This window comes from Ceratotherium simum, chromosome 32 (assembly GCF_057802395.1).
Source record: "Ceratotherium simum simum isolate JZ-2026a chromosome 32, ASM5780239v1, whole genome shotgun sequence".
Lineage (NCBI taxonomy): Eukaryota > Metazoa > Chordata > Mammalia > Perissodactyla > Rhinocerotidae > Ceratotherium > Ceratotherium simum.
In genome coordinates, this window is record NC_141931.1 from 20,425,809 (window position 1) to 20,449,641 (window position 23,833).

The window sequence follows — 23,833 nt, forward strand, 5'->3', positions numbered from 1 at the left end:
ATGATACAATGTTAAGTTTAAAAATACAATAAAAATCTAATTTTATTTTTTAAATATACGTGCTTAGATGTAAAAGTCAAAAGAAAATGCATAACACTGGTTATTTCTGGGTGACTTTTTTATGGACTTTTTTTAGACACGTCTACATTTCCAAATTTTTTACGATAAACATGCATTATCTTTGTACTAAGCAAAAAAATAAGCATTTTTAAATGGCAAAAAGAAAATTAAAACTACACATTAAAGTTACTGGCTTGAGCTTCACTTTCCCCTTCATTGTATAAAGTCTATTAAACTTTGCTAGTGAAATTAAAACGAGGATGCGACATATCTTAAGATAATCAAGAAAGAGATACTTCTTTTTCAGGTGTGTAAATTTTCCTGCCAGTCCTTTCGACCAGCTGTACATTCCCCTAAGTGCTGAGAATTCGCTCCTCCCACTTGGAATTCCGCAACACCTGTTTCATTTCACACTCCCTCGATTCCTGGGGTGAATCCCATATCCACAGGGTGGGCTCTGGTTAAACTCCTTAGTGGTCCAGATGTGCGTCCCCCCGTCAGCTGGCCTAGTAACCCCACTGTTTATTGACAGGTTCTCAGGAATCAGATAGCTCTCAGTCTGCCAAGAAAGACATGCTGGCCGCCTTGAAATCCAGGCAGGAAGCTCTGGAGGAAACGCTGCGCCAGCGGCTGGAGGAGCTGAAGAAACTCTGCCTCCGAGAAGCTGTAAGCAGTTACTGTATCACCCTGTGCAGATCTGTGTTGTCTGTGTCCACATCCATCTTCACGTGTTTACAAAAGGCAAGGGTGCGGATCACAAAGAGAGCGTGAGAGGGAAGCGAAACCTGCTCTGAAATACACATATTGCAAACACGCAACCCCTATAATGAAACAGAAGTAGTGGGCCTTAAGGAAACACTAGGATACCAGTTAAAGTGGGTCCTGGCAAAATCCCAAATGGAACCCCACGAGAGGTCAAATGACAACTAATAGTCACGGTCATAATAACAATTGTAAATAATAACAATATTTGCAAGGTGCACCATAGTTTATAAAGCATTTCCTCGTATGATATAACCTGATTGGATATAATGGTTTGCCACCGTCTTCCTAAGATTTAGTGCCTGAGTTTATTATTGTGGTAGCTTTTGTTTTTCCTGAGGATGTATTATCTTTGGAAATCGTACTGAGAAGCATCCTTGGGGATCAACAAGGAAACCAGGATTTCCCTTGGTATATAATCCCCTTTAAAACTCATGACCTGGTGTTTCTTTAACTCTTTCTTTTTTTTTAAATGAAATCTTAGCCTAGTGATATTTTTAAATTTTATGCAAAGCAATGATTCCTCAAGCCTGAGGATAAGTGTATACACTCATCTCCAGTTTCATTGGGATTTGGAGGCTGTGGCAGTCCACCGTCTGTATTTCTTTGAGTGTCCATTTCTACCTTCTCCTGTTTATTCCACGACTCCTTTTATTTTTTTTTTTCCTGAGGAAGATCAGCCCTGAGCTAACATCCATGCTAATCCTCCTCGTTTTGCTGAGGAAGACTGGCCCTGAGCTAACATCTGTGCCCACCTTCCTCCACTTTATATGGGACACTGCCACAGCATGGCCTGACAAGTGGTGCGTCAGTGCGCGCCGGGGATCCGAACCCGGGCCACCAGCAGCGGAGCACGCGCACTTAACTGCTACGCCACGGGGCCAGCCCCTATTCCACAACTCCTTGTTAGTGTGTTCGAAGACTTGATTTTTTTAATGCAACACACATTACTGTGCATGTGTGTGCTTACACACTAGTACGATGGGGTGGGAGCCTTCTGGAGAGAGATTATTCTCCACCTAACATCGAATGTTACAAAGAGCTCTGTTAGTAAGCAGTTCAGAATGGGAGCGTAAAGAGGTTCCCCAATGAAGTCGAAGAGCCGCACTCCCCTCCCCCAAATAATAATGCCTTGCCTCAGGCGCCAGAGAGTGAGACCACATGACATTTCAACTTGGCCTAATTATGCTCTGGATTGATTTAAACCGGAGCGAGCTCAAGGCGGACCCACATTAGCACAAACCCGTGGCCAATCTTAGGAAAGCAATGGGCCTGGCTGGGGGATGTGCTCTGTGATACTGTGAATATTAGCAACTTTTTATAAAGAATATGCTGGAAGGATTGAAAAAAATTGGGTTTGGATGTCAGCGTCTAATAATTTGTAAAGCCTTTTTTGTTTTTAAATAGAGGAAATGTCCCTAAACCCAGCAGGAAATCAGCATCAGAAAATTGGAGAAGCATGTCAGGGCCAGGTTAGCATGCAATATAAAGGCCTCCCTGTTTCCCTTAAAATAAAAGAAAAATGAGAAAAATTAAGCTCCTCCTCTTGGAATGTTGACACCAGAAAACAGAACTTGAGTGGAAGAAACAACCTCACAAGAACCCGGCCGCAGGCAGGTGGCTGCCGTGCTGGGTCCCACTGTAGTCTTTTGACTCATCTGGAGTAAAGGGACGGAACTTTCTTGCTAAGTGTGTTCTGCTCTCTGTATTGCACCCACCACTCCCCTCAGCTCAGAATATCAGAAGCACTGTTTGTCCCCTGGGGAGCGGGGCAGCCAGAGTGAGGTGGAGTGGGAGCATTTGGCAGAATATCACCCAAATAAGAGGAACCAAGCCGAGCCCCCCGCTACAATTCGTTAAATCTCCCTTCCCCGTGCGACTCTGGTTACATGTGAAATCACATTAAATCGAGGCCTTGACTCAGATGCCTTCAAGTGGGTGGTGGAAAATCAGTAACCTCATTTTTTTAAATATATTTTGTTTTAAAACCACAGATACTTGCAAGTTATAAATCAGTGGCCATTTTAACAACTTTCCCCTCCTTTTTATAAGTTTCAAGGTAAAAAAAGAAAGTCCTAACATAAAATCCTCAGTATGTTGTGTTATTTATAGGCAGACTTCTAGGGAAGCCGATAAAAATGTTGCAGAATAAACACAGAACTACTTTGGTGACATTTGAACCACATGAAAAAAGAAAAAAACAGAGAAGAAAATTGCAGAGCATTGCAGACTCAAATAGTTGGCCATTGTGCTCCGAAATGCTTACACTGGGGAATAGCCAGTCCAAGAGCTTGTTTCCCAGTGGCCTGAACACAGAAAGAAAGAGGCTCAGGAGAGCGGGGAGTGGGTGTGCTTGTGCAGGGCAGATGCACACATGCGTGTATGCATGCACATCCCCCCAGTGCACATACATGCACACCCCAGTCACACACACACACCCCAATGCGCGCGCGCACACACACACACACACACACACACACACAGCAGTGGGAGGAAAGGCCAGATCACTCTTCCTATCAGAAGGTCAGCCTGCGTCTGGAATCTGGCGATCTGGGCTTTCCCGCCTGTTGGACACTTGTGCTGGGCTGCCCAGCACAAAGGCTTTTTGTGGGGATGATGGACAGCCGGGCTCTGCCTGGAAGTGCCACCTCTGCCATTGGAGGCACACAGTGGCTCCCCCAGGGTTTTCTGGTCCCTGGAAGTGACTCCTTGCAGCTGATATCTTGGCCCCACCACATGGATTAGCTGCTGACTCAAATTTGATCTTTATTCAGCCCAGATGTAACCCTCTAACACAGAGCCGAATTCTAATCCTGAATCATTCCACAGACCTCAGTGTTTGCCAGGATCCTTGTCACTGTGGCGGTGTCTCAGCTAAATTCACTGTCATTATACTCACAACAATTAGATTCCCAGAGCCCAAAATACACACACAACAGATCTTTTCAATCAGCCTTTTCAATAACATGGATTATGTTTTCAGTTTCTACTGAAACTCTTATTTGTACACATTTAATGTCTTTTAAGCTCAGCCTGTTCCTTGAGCTTCTGGCCTGAGTGGAATAATTTGTTACTCATATTCAGTTTCTAATTTATGTAATGTGCACTTTTCTGGAATTTGCCATATAGATACCGCTCTTCCCAAGAAAACTCATTTGTAAGACATTTTGAAATTAGATATTTGTGAGGGAATATTTGATGCAGTGAAAGAGCACAGTGTTTAGAGCTAGAAAGACCAGAGATCTCATGTTGGCTGTGTGACCTCGCCTGGCACACAGTAGGCACGCAAGGGACACATGGGAAATTAACAACTGAATGAAATTCGGTTTTTGCGATGAAAGCCGAAATCCTTGAATTTCTCTGGATAACTTATTAACCAGCTGGAGACTCAAGTTTTCTCCCCCTAAATCTGAACTCTCCAGTTCCAGCCCCCCCAGTGTTTAGTCAAAGAGGAGAAATGAACAATGCTTCACTGCCTCCTCCAATGGCGATTTTGTTTACCCAACAGAAATTTACTTTTGGGAAAACTTTGAAGTGCCTCTGTTCTGTAGAGAAAGGACTGTTCTCATACCTTTTTAGAGAAATGACATTGCATTTCAGGAACTCTTATTTAGGCATTTGGCTTAAGGTGACTGTTTTGAATCTATGCGTTGAATCTATGCGTTGAGTTGTGTGCATGTGTGCGCACACGCGTGTGTGTCCTAGAAACCAAGCCTGTGCCCTCCTGATTCTGTCCTCTCCTCATGCTATTGCACATACACAGGAGCTGACGGGCAAACTTCCCGTGGAATATCCCTTGGATCCAGGAGAGGAACCACCCATTGTTCGAAGAAGAATTGGGACGGCCTTCAAACTGGATGAGCAGAAAGTCCTGCCCAAAGGAGAGGTGCGTCCTTCTTTCTCTTGCTGGATTCTCTCCCATTACCCTCATTTCCCCCATATGTTAGGGCGTCGGGTTTCCTATAGCCATTTCTTCCCTCTACCCAATGCCCAGGGCCATGTCTCCTTTCCTTCCCAGGATCTGTCCTCTTAACTTTGGTTCAGTTAGCTGCGTGGTCAGGATGTGGCTCCCTGGGTAGAATTCGCTAGCTTGCATTAGTAGCATTTTGATTTCTGTGGAAGTTGTTTGTCCAACGCCGTAAGCTTGGTTCGCAAGTGGCTAAGTTAAGCTTGAGAGAACGTTCCAATAAAACCATGTGCACTTACCTGTCTTTTTAATGGCCTCCCAGCCCTTTGTTACTCAGAGCCAAGCGTAATGTCTGATCTGTGGAAGAAAACAACCAAAGAGGAAAGAAAACTTAGGCCATGCCAACAGGTGCAGGGATGCCATTGGCTGGGGAAAGACAGTAGGGTCTGCCCTCGGTGGCCTTGACTTCACCTCATTGCTAGAATCACTGCCAGAGCGTGAGCAGGATGCTCAAGATGGGCCCTCATGGCCTTGCTTGTTGGCCTTTGGAGGAGGCACTGAAGCATTGTTCATTTCTCCTCTTTGACTAAACACTGGGGTGGCTGGAACTGGAGAGTTCAGATTTAGGGGGAGAAAACTTGAGTCTCCAGCTGGTTAATAAGTCATCCAGAGAAATTCAAGGCCAGGTGTACCTTCAAGCCCTAGGGTCATGTCCAAGAAATGTCTTCCCAAATTTATTCTGAATAAAGTTACTCATTAAAATGCTATTGAACAGAGAGTTTAAAAGGGCAAGAGTCAAAGCCAGTGGAGAAGGGAATACCGTACATATTTAGTCTTTCAAAAAAGTGATTGAGAGAAACCAACGTTCTCATGTAACACCTGGTGGGTTAGTGGGAGGGTGAATTTAGAGGGGGCCACAGGTGCCCTGGGGCCAATGGAAGTGGTGGATGAGTCTCCTGAGATCTGCAATGGCAGGTCCTTGGGAACTGGTGGACACACCAGAATGTTCCATCTAGATCTAAAGCTCGACCAGGCAGTTCTCCTCTTCCATAAAATGAAGTTCATAATCCTTATTTCTTGGAGTTGTTGCTAGGATTAAATGAGCTGGTATATGAAAAACATTTAACTCAGTTCTTGTCACCTGCTTGATGCGCTATCAACATGAGTTGCTTGACATGGAGATGAGATATTAGAAGAGAGGGGCTGTGACTGGGGGTGGGCCCAGGATTTTACCGGGGTCAGAACTGGGGTGAGGGCGGTGGCATTTAGGAGACCACCTGGTTGGCTCTTTTTCAAATCTGGCTGTCATCAGAATTGCCTGAGAACTGCCGCTCCCCTTATGCTGGGCAGACCCTTGGCACTAAACTTTTAAGAGGAGACCCCACTTTTAGTGAGCCCCACGCCCCACTGTTGTTCCCGTAGTCCCACCATACCTTCTCGCCAGCTGCTCCGTCACACTCTTCAGTCAACGATGACTTTAGTTCCCCGAGAATTCCATGTGCATCCTTACCTGTCCCTGCATATTACCGTTCTGAAATTACTGAAAAGAAGTCCCACAGAATTAGCTGGTGTGTGCAGAGTTCCTCTAGGAAGGACAAGCTCCCCCCAGCTCTGTCGCTGCTCCCCGTTCCTCCTGGAAGTGCGCTTGGCTTCCCTGTCCACACAGCAGGCAGCATCTGTACAACAGACAGGGCTGCCAGCCTTGTGCTTGTCTCGGTTCCAGTAGCTAGAATTTGTCCTGGACTCCCACAACCCTTTGGGTCGGCGCCTTGGGCCAGGGCTATTGCAACAGCCCGGGAACAGCTGCTAGATGGAGTCACACTCACAGAACAGTCTTTGTCCTCGGTGACTTGTTTGTTTCAAGACCTTGGGCGGGAGTCCATCTCCATGTTCTTCTCCCTCCAAGAGAACAAATGCAGCGGGCATTTGAAGGAACTGGAAGGAGTTGATCATCTCCTAAATAGTTCCCTTTAATCTTCAGCTTTCCCTCTCACGCCTGGTGCCCGCTCCCTTCAGGCTTCAAGTGCTCAAAAGGAAATGAAATCAAGCTAAGAGTTTTGTGCTTGATGGAGGCATCCAGCCTGGGACGTGGTGCCCAGAGGCAAGAATGTTTTATTCGGCCATTAACTAGGAAGATCTGTTGATGCCGGGGATCTGCTCCATCTGTATGGTTAGATCAATTCCTGTGGGACCTGAGTGTGACCATGGATGACCTAGGATAAGGTGCAGGCCTGGTCTCCCCTGGCCTCGCGGTCGGTATTTGAAACACTCTGAGTTGCAGAGACACCAGCAGCAAATCCACCGTCCGCGGTTTCATCCTCCAGGTCCCCAGGTATTTCCTGGCAGTCACAGCTTCATTTCCCTCGGGACCAAAACTCTGAGGGAAAATTCATCCATTTGCTCCTTCTGGCCAAAGGAAGGGGTAGAGGTGGGAGGGAGGTGCACGAGGAAGGAGAGTGCTGGGAAGCAATCCAGGGAGTAGGGGAACTGGCTCCACCACCATCCGCCACGCAGGCCTCATGGAGGGCCAGTCACAGCCCGAGCAGAGCTTTCAGAAAGAGCTAGAGTGAGAGGACAGGTGGAGCTTGCAAGAAGGGCTCCCCAAAGAGACATGAGTGAGTGGGGACAAGTCCCAACATGAAGGGCTTGAAATATGGGAGACAGAGGGCATGTGTGGGAGGGTGGGGGTGAGGCACACGTGTGAGCTCCCTGTTAGCAAACCCACAGGAAAGCATGACAGAAAGCTGCTCTAAAAATAAATACTGCTGCATCCTATGCCCCAAATGGAAAGGAGATGCCCACCAACTGGGCTCTGAATTTCCACCAAGGCTTGGTCTTCATGCGTCTTGCTGGAGACGATGGAAATGAAGCCAAGCGACCCCAGGGCCTGCAGCATAACAGCTCTTTGCTTCTCAATGGTGGTGCCAGTGTGTGGACCAACGCTTGTCTCCAGAATGGACCAGGGGCCAAGAGGCTCGAAAGGGGGTGTGCCCAGGGCACCAGGCTGCCAGAGATTTTAGGAACAGGGCCACTGTGGGGTCAGGCAAAGTTGGGGGTTAGGCACTGGGACTGCTGGTTTCCTAGTACACGTGTCTCCCAAGGAGTAAGGAGGGCTTGCTCGCCTTGGGCAGGGGCCGGGAGGACAGGTGTCTCCCTGCTCAGCATCCCGCTAAGTGTAAGCCATGGCTCTCCCTCCCACAGGAAGCCGAGCTGGAACGCCTGGAACGAGAGTTTGCCATTCAATCCCAGATTACGGAGGCTGCCCGCCGCCTAGCCAGTGACCCCAACGTCAGCAAAAAACTGAAGAAACAAAGGAAAACCTCCTATCTGAATGCACTGAAGAAGCTGCAGGAGATTGAAAATGCAATCAACGAGAACCGTGTCAAGTCTGGGAAGAAACCCACCCAGAGGGCTTCGCTGATCATTGAAGGTCAGTGCTGAGCCCTCCCCCGCTGCGGGCTGCCCCTCGCCCCCAGCGGCCCTCCATCCCGTGCGTGGGCCGAAAGCCTGCCTCCCTGCGTGACCTGGGCAAGCCAGTTCACCTCCTGTGCCTCACTTTTTCCATCCATAAAATGAAGCCAAAAGGCCTGATACGAGATGAGAGCAATAAAGTGCACTCAGGTCCACAGATGAGAGGGATCATAGAAATTGAGCTGTCAGCATCACTATTTACTGCCTCCCTGAGAGAACCTGCAACCATGAGCTAAACACTCCTTCCAGCCCTCACCATGCGCTGAGCTAAATAACTGTGCCAGCCCAGCCCAGCCCCGAGCTCACCGGGGCTCTGACATTCTCAGGGACTTGATCAGCCTACTCAGGTCTGGAAGGAAAGGTGGGTGGCTAGGGCACACTGCAGGCCAGCAGCCCCCGCCAACCCCCTGTCCTCCTCAGTCTGACTCTGTCTCCTGGGGCTCCTATGCCAAAGCGGAAGCCGGGGACGGCTGGGCCGCCCCACTCTGACTATCTAGAGCCCTGAACTTGGGTTGGGAGGTGTTAAGAGTTTGGGTGATTATATTTGGTAAACACTAGAAGGAAATACCCCAAATTCACCACCAACCATCAAGCCCCCCAAACTATTACAATCCTTTTTTTCCCCTAAATCACCAAATTTTTAAAAATATATATCAAATATGCTTTCATAGCTTATGCATGTTTAAAATATTTTTGCTCTAGGGAGACAAAGTAGAATAGAGGTTACCAGGGGCTGGGGAGGGGGGACTGGGGAGTTATTGGTTAATGGGAACAGAGTTTCCAATTTGGGAAGATGAAAAAGTTCTGAAGATAAATGGTGGTGATGGTTGCATGACAATGCGAATGTACTTAATGCCACTGAGCTGTACAGTTAAAAATGGTTAAGGGGCCGGCCCGGTGGCATAGCGGTTAAGTGTGCATGCTCCGCTTTGGCGTCCCGGGGTTCGCCGGTTTGGACCCTGGGCGCGGACCTATGTACCCGTCATCAACCTATGCTGAGGTGGCGTCCCACATAGAGCAACTAGAAGGATGTACAGCTATGACATACAACTATCTACTGGGGCTTTGGGGAGAAAAAAGGAAAAAAAAGGAGGAAGATTGGCAATAGATGTTAGCTCAGGGCCGACCTTAAAAAAGAAAAAGGTTAAAATAGTAAATGTTATGTATATGTTACCATAATTCTGTTTATTTGTGTGTGTGTGTGTGTGTGTGTGTGTGTATATGTATACACATAAATCTACAGCCTAAAACTGTAGGCTACTGGGGAAGCAATGATATACTGGAGACTCCAAGATGCTAAGGTCTAGGTTTTCTGTCTCCTAGTTCACAGTCCATCAAGCAATACGAATAAAGTGAATTCCTGGTTTTAAAAAAATAGACCGTAAAAGAAATCCAGGCCCAGCCCTGTGGCCGAGTGGTTCAAGTTCCGTACTCTCCACTTCGGGAGCCGGGGGTTCATGGGTTCCGATCATGGGCGCAGACCTGCTCCACTCACCAGCCATGCTGCGGCGGTGTTCCACTTGCAAAAAAAAAAAAAAAAAAAGAGGAAGATTGGCACAGATGTTAGCTCAGGGCTAATCTTCCTCAAGCAAAGAAGAAAGAGGAAGATTGGCAACAGATGTTAGCTCAGGGCAAATCTTCCTCACCAAAAAAAAACAACAAAAAAAATCCTTTTGCTCTAGGAAATTTGGAATAACCATCTCTCCCCATCTTGCCCTGTTATCCTTGCCCAACCAAGACTGTCACTTTTTCCCCCACTTCCTGATGGAGCTGCAGGCGTCAGCCCTTCTCTGTCTGGTGCTCTTTTGAAACCTCCTTCTGCCCCTCGAAGGCACTGGGGATCCTACCTCTGCAGAAGCATCCAGAATGGCCAACAGAGCCGAGTCTGGGAGGGGCACCGTAGGAGTAACGTCTCGCTGGTTGGCCACAACAGAGCCTGGTTTTCCAGCCTGCCCAGTGAGAGCTATTCTGTTAGAACTGCCAACAGATGCTGTTTTTAAATCACTGTCTGTACCAACTGGTTTATCACCCATCTAAGCCTTCAGCCATTTTTTTTAACCACTCAAGAATAGACTTTTTCTGTTTTGCTGCCTTGTGGAAATAATATTTTCCTCACATGAGCCCACTTAAATTAGAGGAGTGAATAATTCAGGTTCCTTAGCGTGGTTTTTTTCTTTGAAGAGATAAAACACAAAACTTAGAATCTGAAGACCTGAGACCTTTTGCCAGGAGAGCAGAGCAACCCCAGACAAACCACTTCTCCCTAGCTGTGCCTCCGTTTCCCCAGCTGTTACAGGTGGAGGATTATCTACGGTCTCCCTCTTGGGCATGTTCTCATGGTGAATTGAATGGTGTCTATGAAAATAAGCTTTGGAGGGACAGAAGCTGTATTCAGCAGCTTAAACAAGCTGCTCTCTACTAATGGCTTAAGAAGTTTATTGAGAAGCCATTTATTGTCATAGGAGCAAAGCCAAGTTCCTTACCCTAGTTTCTCATTTGTAGAATAAATAGCAGTTCACTTCCTTTGGTTTAGTTAGAACGTGCCCTGAGATTGGACTGGAACAATGATATGGCTTAACCAGGCCAAGCGGCCTTTATGTTGGATATCAAGCTACTCAGCATTGCTGTGTCCTGTGAAACAGGAGCGCAAATATGCAAAGACAGGGCCACATTGCCGTGTCAGGGGTGAGGGGAATGAGCTAATGACCCACCCCAGGGACTGTCAAAGGAAATGCCCAACAGCATTTTCATTGTATTTCATGGGTTCTTTCTGATTAGAATGGAAAGGATATGGGATGGTGCTAAACACACAATTTTCACAAACGGGGCTTTGTCCAAGGGATGTGCTCAACTCATAGACTTTTCCTTTTTGTCTTCTCAGATGGAAATATTGCCAGTGAAGACAGTTCCCTCTCAGATGCCCTTGTTCTAGAGGATGGTAGGTTGTCCATTTCCTGCTTGAGATCTCAGAGCACAGATTAAACTGGGATTAAGCTGTGTGTGGTCTGGGACAGCCCAGTGGAAAGGCAAGAGCCAGCCAAGATGGCAGCCGGATTCCCTGCAAATCCCTCTTTCCCCAGTGTCACCCATTTGGTTGGGAGTGGGTGGGTGCTCCATAACCATGTCTAGCAGAATTTTAGTATTTCCCAGTGGCCCAGAGGTAAGATTTAAGGTGATATTCAGTGAGTGGTACTTCACTTTTTTAGTTGCCAAAACCACGTTTTTAACTAAATAGAGAATCTGAACACCACACATACCTTCCTTTTGAGTATTCATAATTTCTGGAGGAAAGAAGTGGACATTGGTTTGGATCACAAATCACCGATTGAAACCTACTGGGAGAGACTGGGGGTAAGAGGAACACAACAAACCCTTTGTACCTTCCTGAGAAATAGTGAAAATGAAGAGGTCTCTTTAGATGCCTGGTCAGGCCTTGAAAGTTGTCTTATTTCCCTCTAAAAACCTAGTCATTTTCAGGATATTTTCTTGGGAAATTCTTAGGAAAACAGAACTGATCCCCCACCCCTACCCCCCAGCCCACCACCACATACTGGGGAAGAAAGAATTCCAACACGGAACCATCTCCGAGAATGTTCCTGTGGATGTTAACCCAAAACTTGGGAGGCCAGGGCATTAATGATATGGAAATATATTAAGTGGCAATTAATTTTTTTGCTCTTAGGGAACCCTCAGATGGGCAGTGAAAAGTGGCTAGTCAGACAGAAAACATTAGACGTCTACCCGAGTCATAGCCATGATGACAATTGCAGGAATAATAATAACTGCTATTGATATGGGGAAAGGCTGCGGGTTATTTACCCAGTTGTCTTGGCCCTGCTATGAGCAATCAGATGGTAATATTTTTATCGTCAGCTTCATTCCATGGTGGGGAGGAGATGGGGCTGCAGGGGAGCAGGAAGACGTGTTTTGAATATCAGAGATCAGCCCTGGTTTTGGCCTCTGTGGACTCCAGTCCCTCCAAAGGAGGGCACAAGAACAATTCAGTAAGATTCCTTTGTAATAGAGGAGTTGGGGGAGGTATATATTGTCGTTAGCTAATTTTGATGCATCATTTGTGAGTACAGTGTCCTTCCCACGTCCCAGACCCCCAGACTCTGAAGGGGCCCTACGGGGTATTATTACTGCCTCACTTGGACCGCCTACTCCCATCGCAGGCTCACGCCTTGTAGGGACTCTTTCCTTTACTGATTTGAGTGGTAAAAGAGTGGAAGCTTAGCGTGTGCCCAGGGCTCAAGGATGGGGGATTGAGAAGTAGGCTGTGGAAGGAATACTAGATGGACATGGATTGAGGGTCAAGTGAAAGGTCGTGGGGCTTTTGAGCTTTGCTTCTGCGTATGGTTCCCCTCAGACTTGCACCCCTGCCTCTCTGCCTTCACAAGGAACACTGCATTTGTCCTGCCTCTCTCTGCTCAAGGCCGCCCTCCCCCGGGTTCGCAACACTGAGTATCTTCCTTCCTCAGCCCCTCTCCTGGCCTTGGCCACTTTTGAACCCTGCCAGATGACCAGTTCTTAAACAGGATTTCCATGCTGACATCCTCTGTGTTTAAGAGGTTGCAATGTTTTCCTGTGGCTTTCAGACCGAATCCTGACTCCTTAGCCTGGAATTGAAGGCCCCCTCTCAGCTGGGACACTTGCTTATCCCAGTGCGCACAGTAGGTCTGCTGCACTTGCCCTTGACCAGAGCTCCTGTTCTGCTCCTCCTCACCAGCCGCTGCCCCAGCTGGATGCGGCCCTGGGCTCTTCCCTTCCTCCTCCCCTCTCCCGTCCACTGCTGATTCCTGTCCCCACCAGCCTCGCCCACAGCTCGCTCCTTGACTGACTGACTTCGCTTTCTCCCAGAGTCCTACAGCACACTGCTGTGTCCGAGCATCACTCCCCTGAAGGCAGAGAAGAATCTTCTTTCATATCTAATATTTGTAGCTCATCTCCTTCCCAAAGAACCTAAGGCAGTTCCAAAATGAAAATATTATACGGGAACACCTTACGAGACAATATAGACAGTTCCAGAGAAAGCAGAGAGAGTACATACCTAGAGCCACCAGCCGGTAATTACACCCGACAGATAAACTTTCATTCATTTTTTCCGAAAAATATTTCTTGGGCACCTACTATGTGTCAACAGTCATTCTAGGCACTGAGGATATAGCTGTGGACAAAACCTCAGAGAGCTGACATTCCTCCAAAGCAAATTAGACGCTGACTGTCTATTGCAAGAACACTGACAATATAATAACGAGGACATTTTGCTGTTGGGTACAAAGCAATCATTTGTCGTTGGTATTGAATGAAATTCAGGGTTCACTCCATTTGTAGCTAATCAAAAGGGAAACTTCTCTTCCCTTTTAATGCTGCTCTAAGTTTGGGCTTGGTTTGTTCTGGTTTGACTTGTCTTGACAACTGTGGCAGAGTCCTGGGGTGCCTTCAGAATATGGATGCCTGTCTGGCCCCCAGGTGTTGACGTGGGGGCAGAGGTGGCTGGGGGTCGGCCTGGGGTCGGCGGGAAGGATGACCCTTGCTCAGTTCCTCTCTTTCCATCTTTGTGCAGAAGACTCTCAGGTCACCAGCACACTGTCCCCCTTACAGTCTCCTCACAAGGGACTCCCTCCTCGGCCACCATCGCACAACAGGCCGCCCCCGCCCCAGTCCCTGGAGGGACTCAGGCAGATGCACTGTCACCGCAACGACTATGACAAGTCACCCATAAAGCCCAAAATGTGGAGTGAGTCCTCTTTAGATGAGCCTTACGAGAAGGTCAAGAAACGTTCCTCTCACGGTCATTCCAGGTGAGCGGGGTCGGGAGGTCACTGAAAGAATCAAAGGCTGCCCCAAATAGCGTCCACAAATGGCAAAATCCCAGTCAACCTCTTTCCTGCTTCCTGGGGTGGCCCTTCAACAGCGCCGTGCTCACAGCGCCCTCTGCTGCTGACCCTGTCGAGGTGCAGATTTGTCATTCAAAGGGAAATCCGGGTTTTGGCTCCCAGTCAGTGTGTTGGCAGATGGCTTTAATGTTGTTAAATTCCACAGGAATTAATTAGGAAATCTCAGGCAGTGTTATTCCAAAATGCTAAGTGAGAGACCACTCGCAGGAATCCCAAAGTGGTTCAGAACCCTAAGCCATCATCCAACAGAATTCTGGAGCCAAACAGCTGTAACCCGAGCCGTGCATTATCAGCTCGTTACTCAGTTGATGATGTAGAGAGGGTTTTTTGGAAGACATTTTTGGTCTGCTTCTGTTTTTCTCATTTCCTTTCATTACACTCTATAAAGCTCTAAGTAGGTGCCCAGACTGGTAAATATTTCTCTCTTGGAAAACAGACAGTGTGGTTGAGGGCAGGGCCTTCACAGAACAGTCGTGCTACCTGTTCCAGAGAAGGCTGACGAGGGTCTTCATCTCACATTGCAGGAGGTCAGGGACGAGGAGCCCCACCACTCCTGGGGGAAAGGCTGAGAACCAGAGTAGAGATCTGAAGGAGCGAGGGTGGGATCCTGGGCAAGCCTTCCTGACATCAAGATTGATGTCCCAAGGCTAGTCACCTGCCTGGGAGCAGGTGCGGTTCTATCTGGCAGTGACCAGTGTGGCCTCTTCTGGTTTGCAGCAGCCACAAGCGTTTCCCCAGCACGGGGAGCTGTGCCGAAGCAGGAGGGGGAAGCAGCTCCCTGCAGAACAGCCCCATCCGCAGCCTGCCTCACTGGAACTCGCAGTCCAGCATGCCGTCCACACCAGACCTCCGGGTCCGGAGTCCCCACTATGTTCATTCCACGAGGTGAGTCCACCTGGCCTTCGGGCCATCTCCCTCCCTAGACCAGGCTTTTCTTTGTACAATCTGGCATCGCTGGCTCCAAACTGGCCCAGATAATGGATGAACTAGAGTCAGGCCTGAACCAATGAAGTGGCTTCTCCTTAAAATGAAGCAGAATAAAAAAATGAGCTGGCAGCAGTAAACCCCTGTTAGCCAAGAGACCTGTTATATCCTGCTGTCCATGCCCAACGGGCACCGGGAGTCAGCTGGAGAATGCCCTGGAGACGGCGGGCATGGAAGGAGCCTTCCTAATCGAAATGCAGGCAGGAAAGGGTAGCTGGATGAGCAGGGCAGAGTGTTGGGACCAGAACAACCTTGCACCGATGGGGTGATTTTTATTGGGTCGTCCTCATACATCTTTCTACTGGGGCCTAAATTTGTCCTAGACTCTTTAATGCCTCAAGGTGTAAATTCATTCAAGAGCAAAAGGAACAGGCAAAAGTGAGGCTACAGTGAATCACACCTTCATTTTCTAAAAAGAGGCAAAACCAAAGCCATCATTCCATTTTATCAAAAACTGAGTCCACAGGGACCATAGCCAAAAGGACAGATGGTGTGATCTTCCGTTAAGTAGTGAACCACTTTATATGGGATAAGATTGAGCTCTCCAGGCAAGATTCCCTCAGTCATTCATGCATTCACTCGTTCATTCATGTGTTCATTCATTCATGCAGTTATGCAACAAATATTATCAAGTGCCTATATGAACCAGGTATTATTCTAGGGGATAGAGCGGTGAAGAAAACAGATCACACCCCTGCTCTCCTCAGACTTACATTCTAGTTGGGACAGAGTCACAGTGAAAAAATATGTCAAGTGGTGATGAGGAGGAGAAAAATGAACAGGACAAGGGGCTAGAGAGAGAAAGAAGAGATCATCTTTTCAATGGAAGCATCAGAGAAGGCCTCTCTGATAAGGTGACATCTGAGCAAACACCTGAATGGATGCGGTAGCAGGCTCTGAGGGTATTCAGGGGACAGACAGCAAGGTCAAAGCCCTGGATGCAAGCCTGCACTTGGCATGTTCTCAGGAGGCCAGTATGGCCAGAACAGAGTGATGGAGAGGGTGGGACCAGAGAGGAAACCCATGACAGAGTCATAGAGGGCCACATGGTGGGGACTTCACATTCTACCCCGAGTGACAGAACTAGAACTCACCTCTTCCTGGACTTGGCCAACGGGGCCACGGTGAATTTACATGTAGTCCTTGCGTCTCTGTCCCTGTGATATTGCTGGATAGTCATAGCGTGGACTCGGATAAGCAGAATCGATTACAAACATAGTAGTGGCCTGTAAGTATTGCCTCAGTCATTTGTAAGTGTTCCATGGTCCACCCACCTCCCAATTTATAGTCTTCATGGGAGATGGAAATCTGTGTATGTGGGTTTCATAATAGTATTTAGTTGAATATTGACTCATTTTGTGACCTACAAAAATGGGCATGTCATCTGGTTTAGCATAATACTACAATAGGGATCCTCTTGGTTCTTTTTCTATCTATAGAATCCCTTTCCACCTTAAAAAACAAACAAAAAAAGCCCTGGGCTATTGGCATACATTTTTCAGAAAAAAACCCTTATGTGGGCGCTGGCTGTCTTCAGCCCCACATCCCACTCGGAATCCAAAGGCACAGCAGAGGCCGGGGCTCGCCTCCAGGGATCAGCAGCCCCCTCCCGTCCCCGTCTGTACCTGGGAACAAAGGGAAGCACCTGGATGCCCAGGGCAACCCTGCCTCACTCTGAGTTTCCCAGGCGCGCATTTGCGGGCGGCTCTGGGCGGTGTAGCGTTTTGCTCTTTCCCAAGAGCGATGATTGCAGAGCCTCTCCCTCCCCGCGGACGCCCCTCTCCTGGGCCCCCCAGACCCACCGGCCGTCTCCCCGCAGGTCGGTGGACCTCAGCCCCACGCGACTGCACAGCCTCGCGCTGCACTTTAGGCACCGGAGCTCCAGCCTGGAGTCCCAGGGCAAGCTCCTGGGCTCGGAGAACGACACGGGCAGCCCGGACTTCTACACCCCACGGACTCGTAGCAGCAACGGCTCCGACCCCATGGACGACTGTTCGTCCTGCACCAGCCACTCGAGCTCGGAGCACTACTACCCGGCGCAGATGAACGCCAACTACTCCACGCTGGCCGAGGACTCGCCGTCGAAGGCGCGCGCGCGGCAGCGGCAGCGACAGCGGGCGGCGGGCGCGCTGGGCGCGGCGAACTCGGGCAGCATGCCCAACCTGGCGGCGCGCGGCGGCGGCGCGCACGGCGTCTACCTGCACAGCCAGAGCCAGCCGAGCTCGCAGTACCGCATCAAGGAGTACCCGCTGTACGTGGAGGGCGGCGCCACGCCCGTGGTGGTGCGCAGCCTGGAGAGCGACCAGGAGGGCCACTACAGCGTCAAGGCGCAGTTCAAGACCTCCAACTCCTACACGGCGGGCGGCCTGTTCAGGGAGAGCTGGCGCGGCGGCGACGAGGGCGACGCGGGCCGGCTGACGCCGTCGCGCTCGCAGATCCTGCGGACTCCGTCGCTGGGCCGCGAGGGCGCCCACGACAAGGGCGCGGGGCGCGCCGCCGTCTCGGACGAGCTGCGCCAGTGGTACCAGCGCTCCACGGCCTCGCACAAGGAGCACAGCCGCCTGTCGCACACCAGCTCCACCTCCTCGGACAGCGGCTCCCAGTACAGCACCTCCTCCCAGAGCACCTTCGTGGCGCACAGCAGGGTCACCAGGATGCCCCAGATGTGCAAGGCCACGTCAGGTGAGGGGGGGACAGGGGGACGGCCCTGCGCGCACGTGGTGCGGCCTGGGTGTGAACTGTTGACTCATTTCAAGGGCTTTCAGATCTTCTTAGAGCATGTAGTGGAGAAAGAGATCGCTAATTCCAGAAACTTAGCTGTCAGATGTGTGAGACTTGAGATCTTCCAACCTCCTCCTTCACCCCCTCCCGTTCTAGCCCTGGTTTTGCTGAGTGACAAAGACCTGGGAGGGGGTGCCCTCCCGAGTGGCTCTCATTTAAGCTTCCTTAGTAGGGATGCAAACCATCCCTCCAGCCCCCTCTCCTTGTAAGGACAGATATCCAAGAAGTTATGTGAATTGTGTCTCAGGATTTGTCCAGTCAAACGTGCCCCTTACCCTGGTGAAGACCGAGATGCTGTTAAGTTAGAGACCTGAGTGATACCCTTGCAGAGGAAAGCTTGCTTTAGGCATGGACTTGGGTCTTGCAGCGCTGAGATTTGGCCAGTATCTCCCCAGGTGGGGGCAGACTGGCTACGAATGGAGTGGCTGAGCTCTGCATTTGACCTCACCTGTGACTACGTAGATAACTCCTGACTGCTCCTCGAATTCCCATTTCAGTGATGTTAGGGTATAGCCAAAGTAATTTTCGTAAAGTGCTTTCATTTGTTGATAATACATCTTAAAATTTTCATAATCAAATTAAGAGTTACCTTGTATTCTTGCACTCAGAGCATTAAGCAGTACTGAATCAAATGAACAATGGGAGAAACCATCCTTTCCCTTAAGAAGTTACCTTCCTGAGGCCGGCCCAGTGGCGTAGCGGTTAAGTTTGCATGCTCTGCTTCGGCCCAGGGTTCGCAGGTTTGAATCCCAGGAGCAGACCTACACACTGCTCATCAAGCCATGTGTGGAGGTGTCCCACATACAAAAAAAAAAAAAAATTGAGGAAGATGGGTACAGATGTTACCTCAGGTCTAATCTTCCTCAGCAAAAGGGAGGATTGGCAACAGATGTTAGCTCAGAGCCAAATCTTCCTCACAAAAAAAAAAGTTACATTCCCTTCCCAGTACCTCTCCAAGAAATAACGAGGATGACGATAAGCAGTGATTGTTCAGCAGTCACTAGCGTATATGATAGCGTATATGAACTCGTTTACACACTCATAGCAGTCATAAAGGGGGGGGGGCATGTGTGCAGGGATAAGTCCGCATCAGTGTGTAAGTGTGCAGTCTGCATCACACTGTGGGAAAAGAAGGTGGGGGAGGATTTTGAAACATAATAAAAATGATTTAAAAAGTGTAAGAATGAAATGAGAATCAGCAGCAAATGGAAGGAACTCCAAGTCAGGATTTGACTTGTGACTGGAAAGAGAGTTAAGTAAAGGAAAAGATCAGGGGAAAGGGGTGATCTTAAAGACAGAAAAGGGGGGGTTCGTCTTTGGGGAGCTGAAGGAGATGCTTGGGGTCTGGAGAGAGCAGGGCAAAGAGGAAGGACCGGCTGGCTGCCCAGGTGTGCCGGGCCGCACGGCTCCTGCATCTGGCCCCATATCCCCCTTGACTTGTTTATTGTGGCTCATTGGCCAAATGACACGTTCCAGAGAAGAGAATAAAAATGATTCAGGCAATCATGAGAGAACCATGGACCTCAGGGTCCTAGAGCCTTCTCCATATTCCAACCTTGTCTGTAAGATAAGCCTGGTGCAATTTGCCGACTTCCCTGGAGGATTTTGAGAATGAATGAACGAGTATATGATGCGTGCCATTTAAGGAGCGTGGTTCTCTGTAACCCTGCTGGAAGCAGCCGCGTCCGACAGAGGGAAGGGAGTGTTTACGTTCTTTCAAATTGTAGCACTTGTCTAGTAGATCTGCTTTACTTAAAGAGATTAGGTACATCTTTTGCAACGTATTTTAGACTAAAAATTCTAAGAAGCTGTATCTGAAGTTTATTGATGAAAAAGATTCCATTCCCAAGAAAGCAAAGGATGCATTTAAGTAGGATTACTTCCTACTAAGTTTTCCCAACTAGAAAAATCCCGCCCACATCTGGAAACTCCTAATAGTCAGATTTGCATGAGCTATTAAAAGCCCTGCCCCCTCTGAAGGGTCCTAAAGTGGTAAATTATAAGCCTAAAATAGCAGAGAGCAAGCTCTGAGAACCTTTCTGGGGCTTCTCCGTTCATAATGAAGAGCACAGTTTTAACCCTGAGCCGCATCTGAAAATGCCCTGGGGCGTAGCTCCCTGGGGTCCAGAGAAATAGGCCCTCCCTGCATTAGCCCTGCCCAGGGCTCCCTCAAAGGACCATGGGGGCTTCCGGTTCTTTGCTGCTGTGGAGTGGCAGAGCAGGGACGTAGGATTCCCGGTCAGCCTGGCTCAGAATGGAGCTGCATGGTTTGGGGGAGAAGATGCAATTAGCCAAATGTAGGGGAGGGGTGGATGTTTCTCCACTGTGACCCTGCTACGGGGTCGTATCCAGCATCTCTGGGAAGAAGAGTATTCACAGACCTCCGGTGTCTTGACTGCTGTCTTTTCTGCACCACCTGCACACAGCTGCCTTACCTCAAAGCCAGAGAAGTTCAACGCCGTCGAGTGAAGTTGGAGCGACCCCCCCAAGCAGTCCCCACCACATCCTAACCTGGCAGACTGGGTGAGTTCCCCCTTCAGACCTTTAATCCTCCTCCTCTGGGTTCTAGAATGATCCTCAGCATTCCTTGTCAGTTAGGAAGAGTGTAATAAGTATCAGATCCTAGTGACAGAAGGGTGTATCAGCGAAAGAATAAGGAGTGTTCTTCATCACTGGGAAACTCCTTCCTTTCCTAAGAAGCCCCATGAATTGCTGGTACCTTCTACCCCTCTCCTTTCCATCACTGTCCCTTCATATGGGCAAATTGTCTCTTTTAAAGTTGGCAGTGGTCCCGGGAATGTGGGGAAGGTGGGTGCCGGAAGTCGAATTGCACTTCTTTGGTCAGAATTCCAGACAACATTTTATTTGGGTTCTGGTTGTACCAGGCCAACTTTAAAATGCCAGAAAAGAAGGAGAGAGGGGAGAAAGAGAACGGTTAGGCACCCGCCCTGTGCTGGGCCCGGCCTGACATCTTACATGCTTCACGGTGTCCACTGTCCTGCTATCAGGATGCCTCTTAAGAAAAAAGGCAGGAGGCTCAGATCTCATCTCTGTCCTGGCCAATCGCTTGTTCTTAATCAACAAACAAAAGGAATCAGGTACCTTGAGATCTTTAAGAAGTGGCCCACAGCAAAATGAACCCCCAATTCAGCTCCTTTTGTAGCTTTAAATGTAGGCCTAGAGCGTTATAATCTCATGGACATTTGGGATGTTCTGATCTACTGAAGAGTCCGACACATACACGGAAGCTGCTTTCCTCACACTTCTGCCTCTTCTCTTGCTCCTAAGACATTGCCTTCAAGTGGATGTTACGTTCTGTCAGTGCCTGTTGGTTAACGGAGTAACGGGTCCCTTTATCCAGCTTTATTCAGTTTCTAGTTTGCTAGAGCATCGGTGGGGATGTCTGGAAAAAATTGACAGCTGTCTGTGAGTTGAATCATCAGAAAAATCAGGACCAGAATTGGCTCCACTGACTGCATTTCAGGCCCCCATGCTTGGCAGACATTTGTTGTTTCTGCAAATTGATCTGTAATGGTTTTAAACCAGGCTTTATGGGGCCTTAGTATTTGAGAGAAGAGAAGGGGAGTTAACGTTTATTGAGTGCTTGCTGTGTACTCAAAGGCTGGGAGCTTCTACTAACATAAATGAGCTCATATAATCCTCACTGCAAACTTGCAAGGGAAATATCCAGATCTTTTGGTTTTATAGATGAGGCTCAGAGAAAATAAGTGCCTTGCCCAAAATCACATGTCTGGATGGAGCTGGAATTTCAGGCCTGCGATCTGTGACCCAAAAGCTCTGTCTTTCTCCACTAGGCCAGTGGTTCTTCATGTGTGGTCCCCAGACCAGCAGCATGAGCATCACCTGGCATCTTGTGAGAAATGCAGATCCTGGGCCGGCCTGGTGGCTTAGCGGTTAAGTGCACACACTCTGCTACTGGCGGCCCGGGTTCGGATCCCGGGCGTGCACCGATGCACCACTTCTCCAGCCATGCTGAGGCCACATCCCACATACAGCACCTAGAAGGATGTGCAACTGTGACATAGAACTATCTACTGGGGCTTTGGGGGAAAAAAGGAGGAGGATTGGCAATAGATGTTAGCTCAGAGCCCGTCTTCCTCAGCAAAAAGAGGAGGATTAGCATGGATGTTAGCTCAGGGCTGATCTTCCTCACAAAAAAAAAAAAACGCAGATCCTGGGGCCCATCCATGACCTACTGACTCAGCACCTCTGGGGTGGGATCTGGTAGTCTGTGTTGTAAGAAGCCCTCCAGGGTTTTCTGATGCACACTCAAGTTTGGCAATCACTGAGCTACCCCAAGCTGCCTCTTGGTCCTTTTGAATTACGAGAATGTGCAGTCCCAACTGCAGTGTTCTTGTGTCCACTCCCACTTCTTGGTCTGTCTTTTGGGCAGCAGTCACCCCCTGTCCTTATTACAGGTCATTAAAATACTACCTTATACACCATCCACACCCTGGCTCTAGCTCGTGGTCATGCAGGTGCTGCAAAGCCTATGGCCCAAGATTTCACCAGGATTAATTCATAAAAGAATGACAGCTCTTCTGTATATGTGGTACCTCCAGTGGCTAAACCATCTCACCTGAATAAGGAAGTTCAGATTTCAGGCTCTCTCTCTGGATCCTCCAAATTTTCTAGATCATGCCCAGTCTCACCTGATCCAAATATATGATTGTTATTTGACTGACAGCAGGCGCTGAAATTTACAAGCACCCCTCACATGCCTACACACTTGAGATGGTCTTGAAATCTGCCTGGGTTTTGGTCTTGAAATCTGCCTGTGCCACATATAGCTAGTGAAGACTCAAGACAAATTCGAAACAAAAACATATTTTGGTCCTTGAGGTAAACTTTTATCAGATTGAGTTGAATGATCATTAACAATAACTGTTCTCTGTGATGTGATAAGAAAATGAGAAACGGGTAAAAAGTAGCACAGCCTGCCTTCCTGACAAAACCAAAGAGGTCTTTCGACTCACTACTCATGGGGGTTGAAAGTTCTGCATGCCTTATATTCTTTGTCACTAACACTTGGGTGTACGGTCAACTGGTCTTTCCAATGTATTAATGAGCTACTAACCATGTCTGTGTCAGTTCCTCTCTTTAACGTGACCTCTCTTCTCTTCCTTCTTCTGCTTTCCTTTGTTCAGAGAAGCAACAGAAAACTCGCCCATTATGGATGGGTCTGAGTCTCCAACTCACCAAAGTACTGATGAATAGAGGTATCGTAAGGGAATGTTTTGTTCTTATGGCCCTTCCCCCTTCACTGCGTATGAATTTGTGATCTCAGATGCACTGCTCTTGCCTATATCTTAATTTCCAGAAGGAAACATCTGAATGATGTGAAAGCCATTATTTTTATGTCTTTTTTCTAGATACATGTGGAAGTGTATGTTTATATGTATGTTTTTACATCAGATGTTACATTTTCCCAATGCTACTTCCAAGAAAAGACCTCAAAGTATGTTTTAGATCTTCCCAGGCTCTATGTACATACAGATTCTTTTTTTTTTTTTTTGAGGAAGATCAGCCCTGAGCTCACATCCATGCCAATCCTCCTCTTTTTGCTGCGGAAGACCGGCCCTGAGCTAACATCTATGCCGATCTTCCTCCACTTTATATGGGACGCGGCCACAGCATGGCCTGACAAGCGGTGCGTCAGTGCGCGCCTGGGATCCAAACCCGGACCGCCAGCAGCGGAGCGCGCGCACTTAACCACTACGCCACGGGGCCGGCCCCAGTACATACAGATTCTTGTAGAAGCTTCTACCGGTTTAGTAATCACTGTCCATGAAAAGAACAGCATCATGTAGTTTACGTTTCAAAGCACCAAGGGCAGACGGAGTTGATCCAGAAGCACCTGAAGATCACCCATGATTCCATCCCAGCATTCTTGAGTGACAGCTGTGTACTCCACCAAATGCTATAGGGCCCTGCTTTCTAAAATGTG

General features: G+C 48.6%; 1 protein-coding gene across 4 annotated transcripts in view; it reads left to right on the forward strand.

Annotated features, from left to right (window-relative positions):
- The window catches only part of FRMD4A (FERM domain containing 4A), a 284,467-nt gene that overhangs the window by 241,050 nt on the left and 19,584 nt on the right, over nt 1–23,833 (forward strand). For 3 of the 4 annotated variants that reach the window (XM_004425353.3, XM_087420814.1, XM_014783654.2), the window contains exons 15-22: nt 593–726; nt 4,586–4,708; nt 7,931–8,159; nt 11,082–11,138; nt 13,767–14,004; nt 14,818–14,985; nt 16,904–17,766; nt 20,292–20,388. In XM_004425353.3, coding sequence (XP_004425410.1) covers nt 593–726; nt 4,586–4,708; nt 7,931–8,159; nt 11,082–11,138; nt 13,767–14,004; nt 14,818–14,985; nt 16,904–17,766; nt 20,292–20,388 — 1,909 coding nt within the window. Of the gene's footprint in view, nt 1–592; nt 727–4,585; nt 4,709–7,930; nt 8,160–11,081; nt 11,139–13,766; nt 14,005–14,817; nt 14,986–16,903; nt 17,767–20,291; nt 20,389–23,033; nt 23,260–23,833 lie in introns of those variants that run through there. The other variant, XM_087420815.1, reaches the window with a different exon arrangement.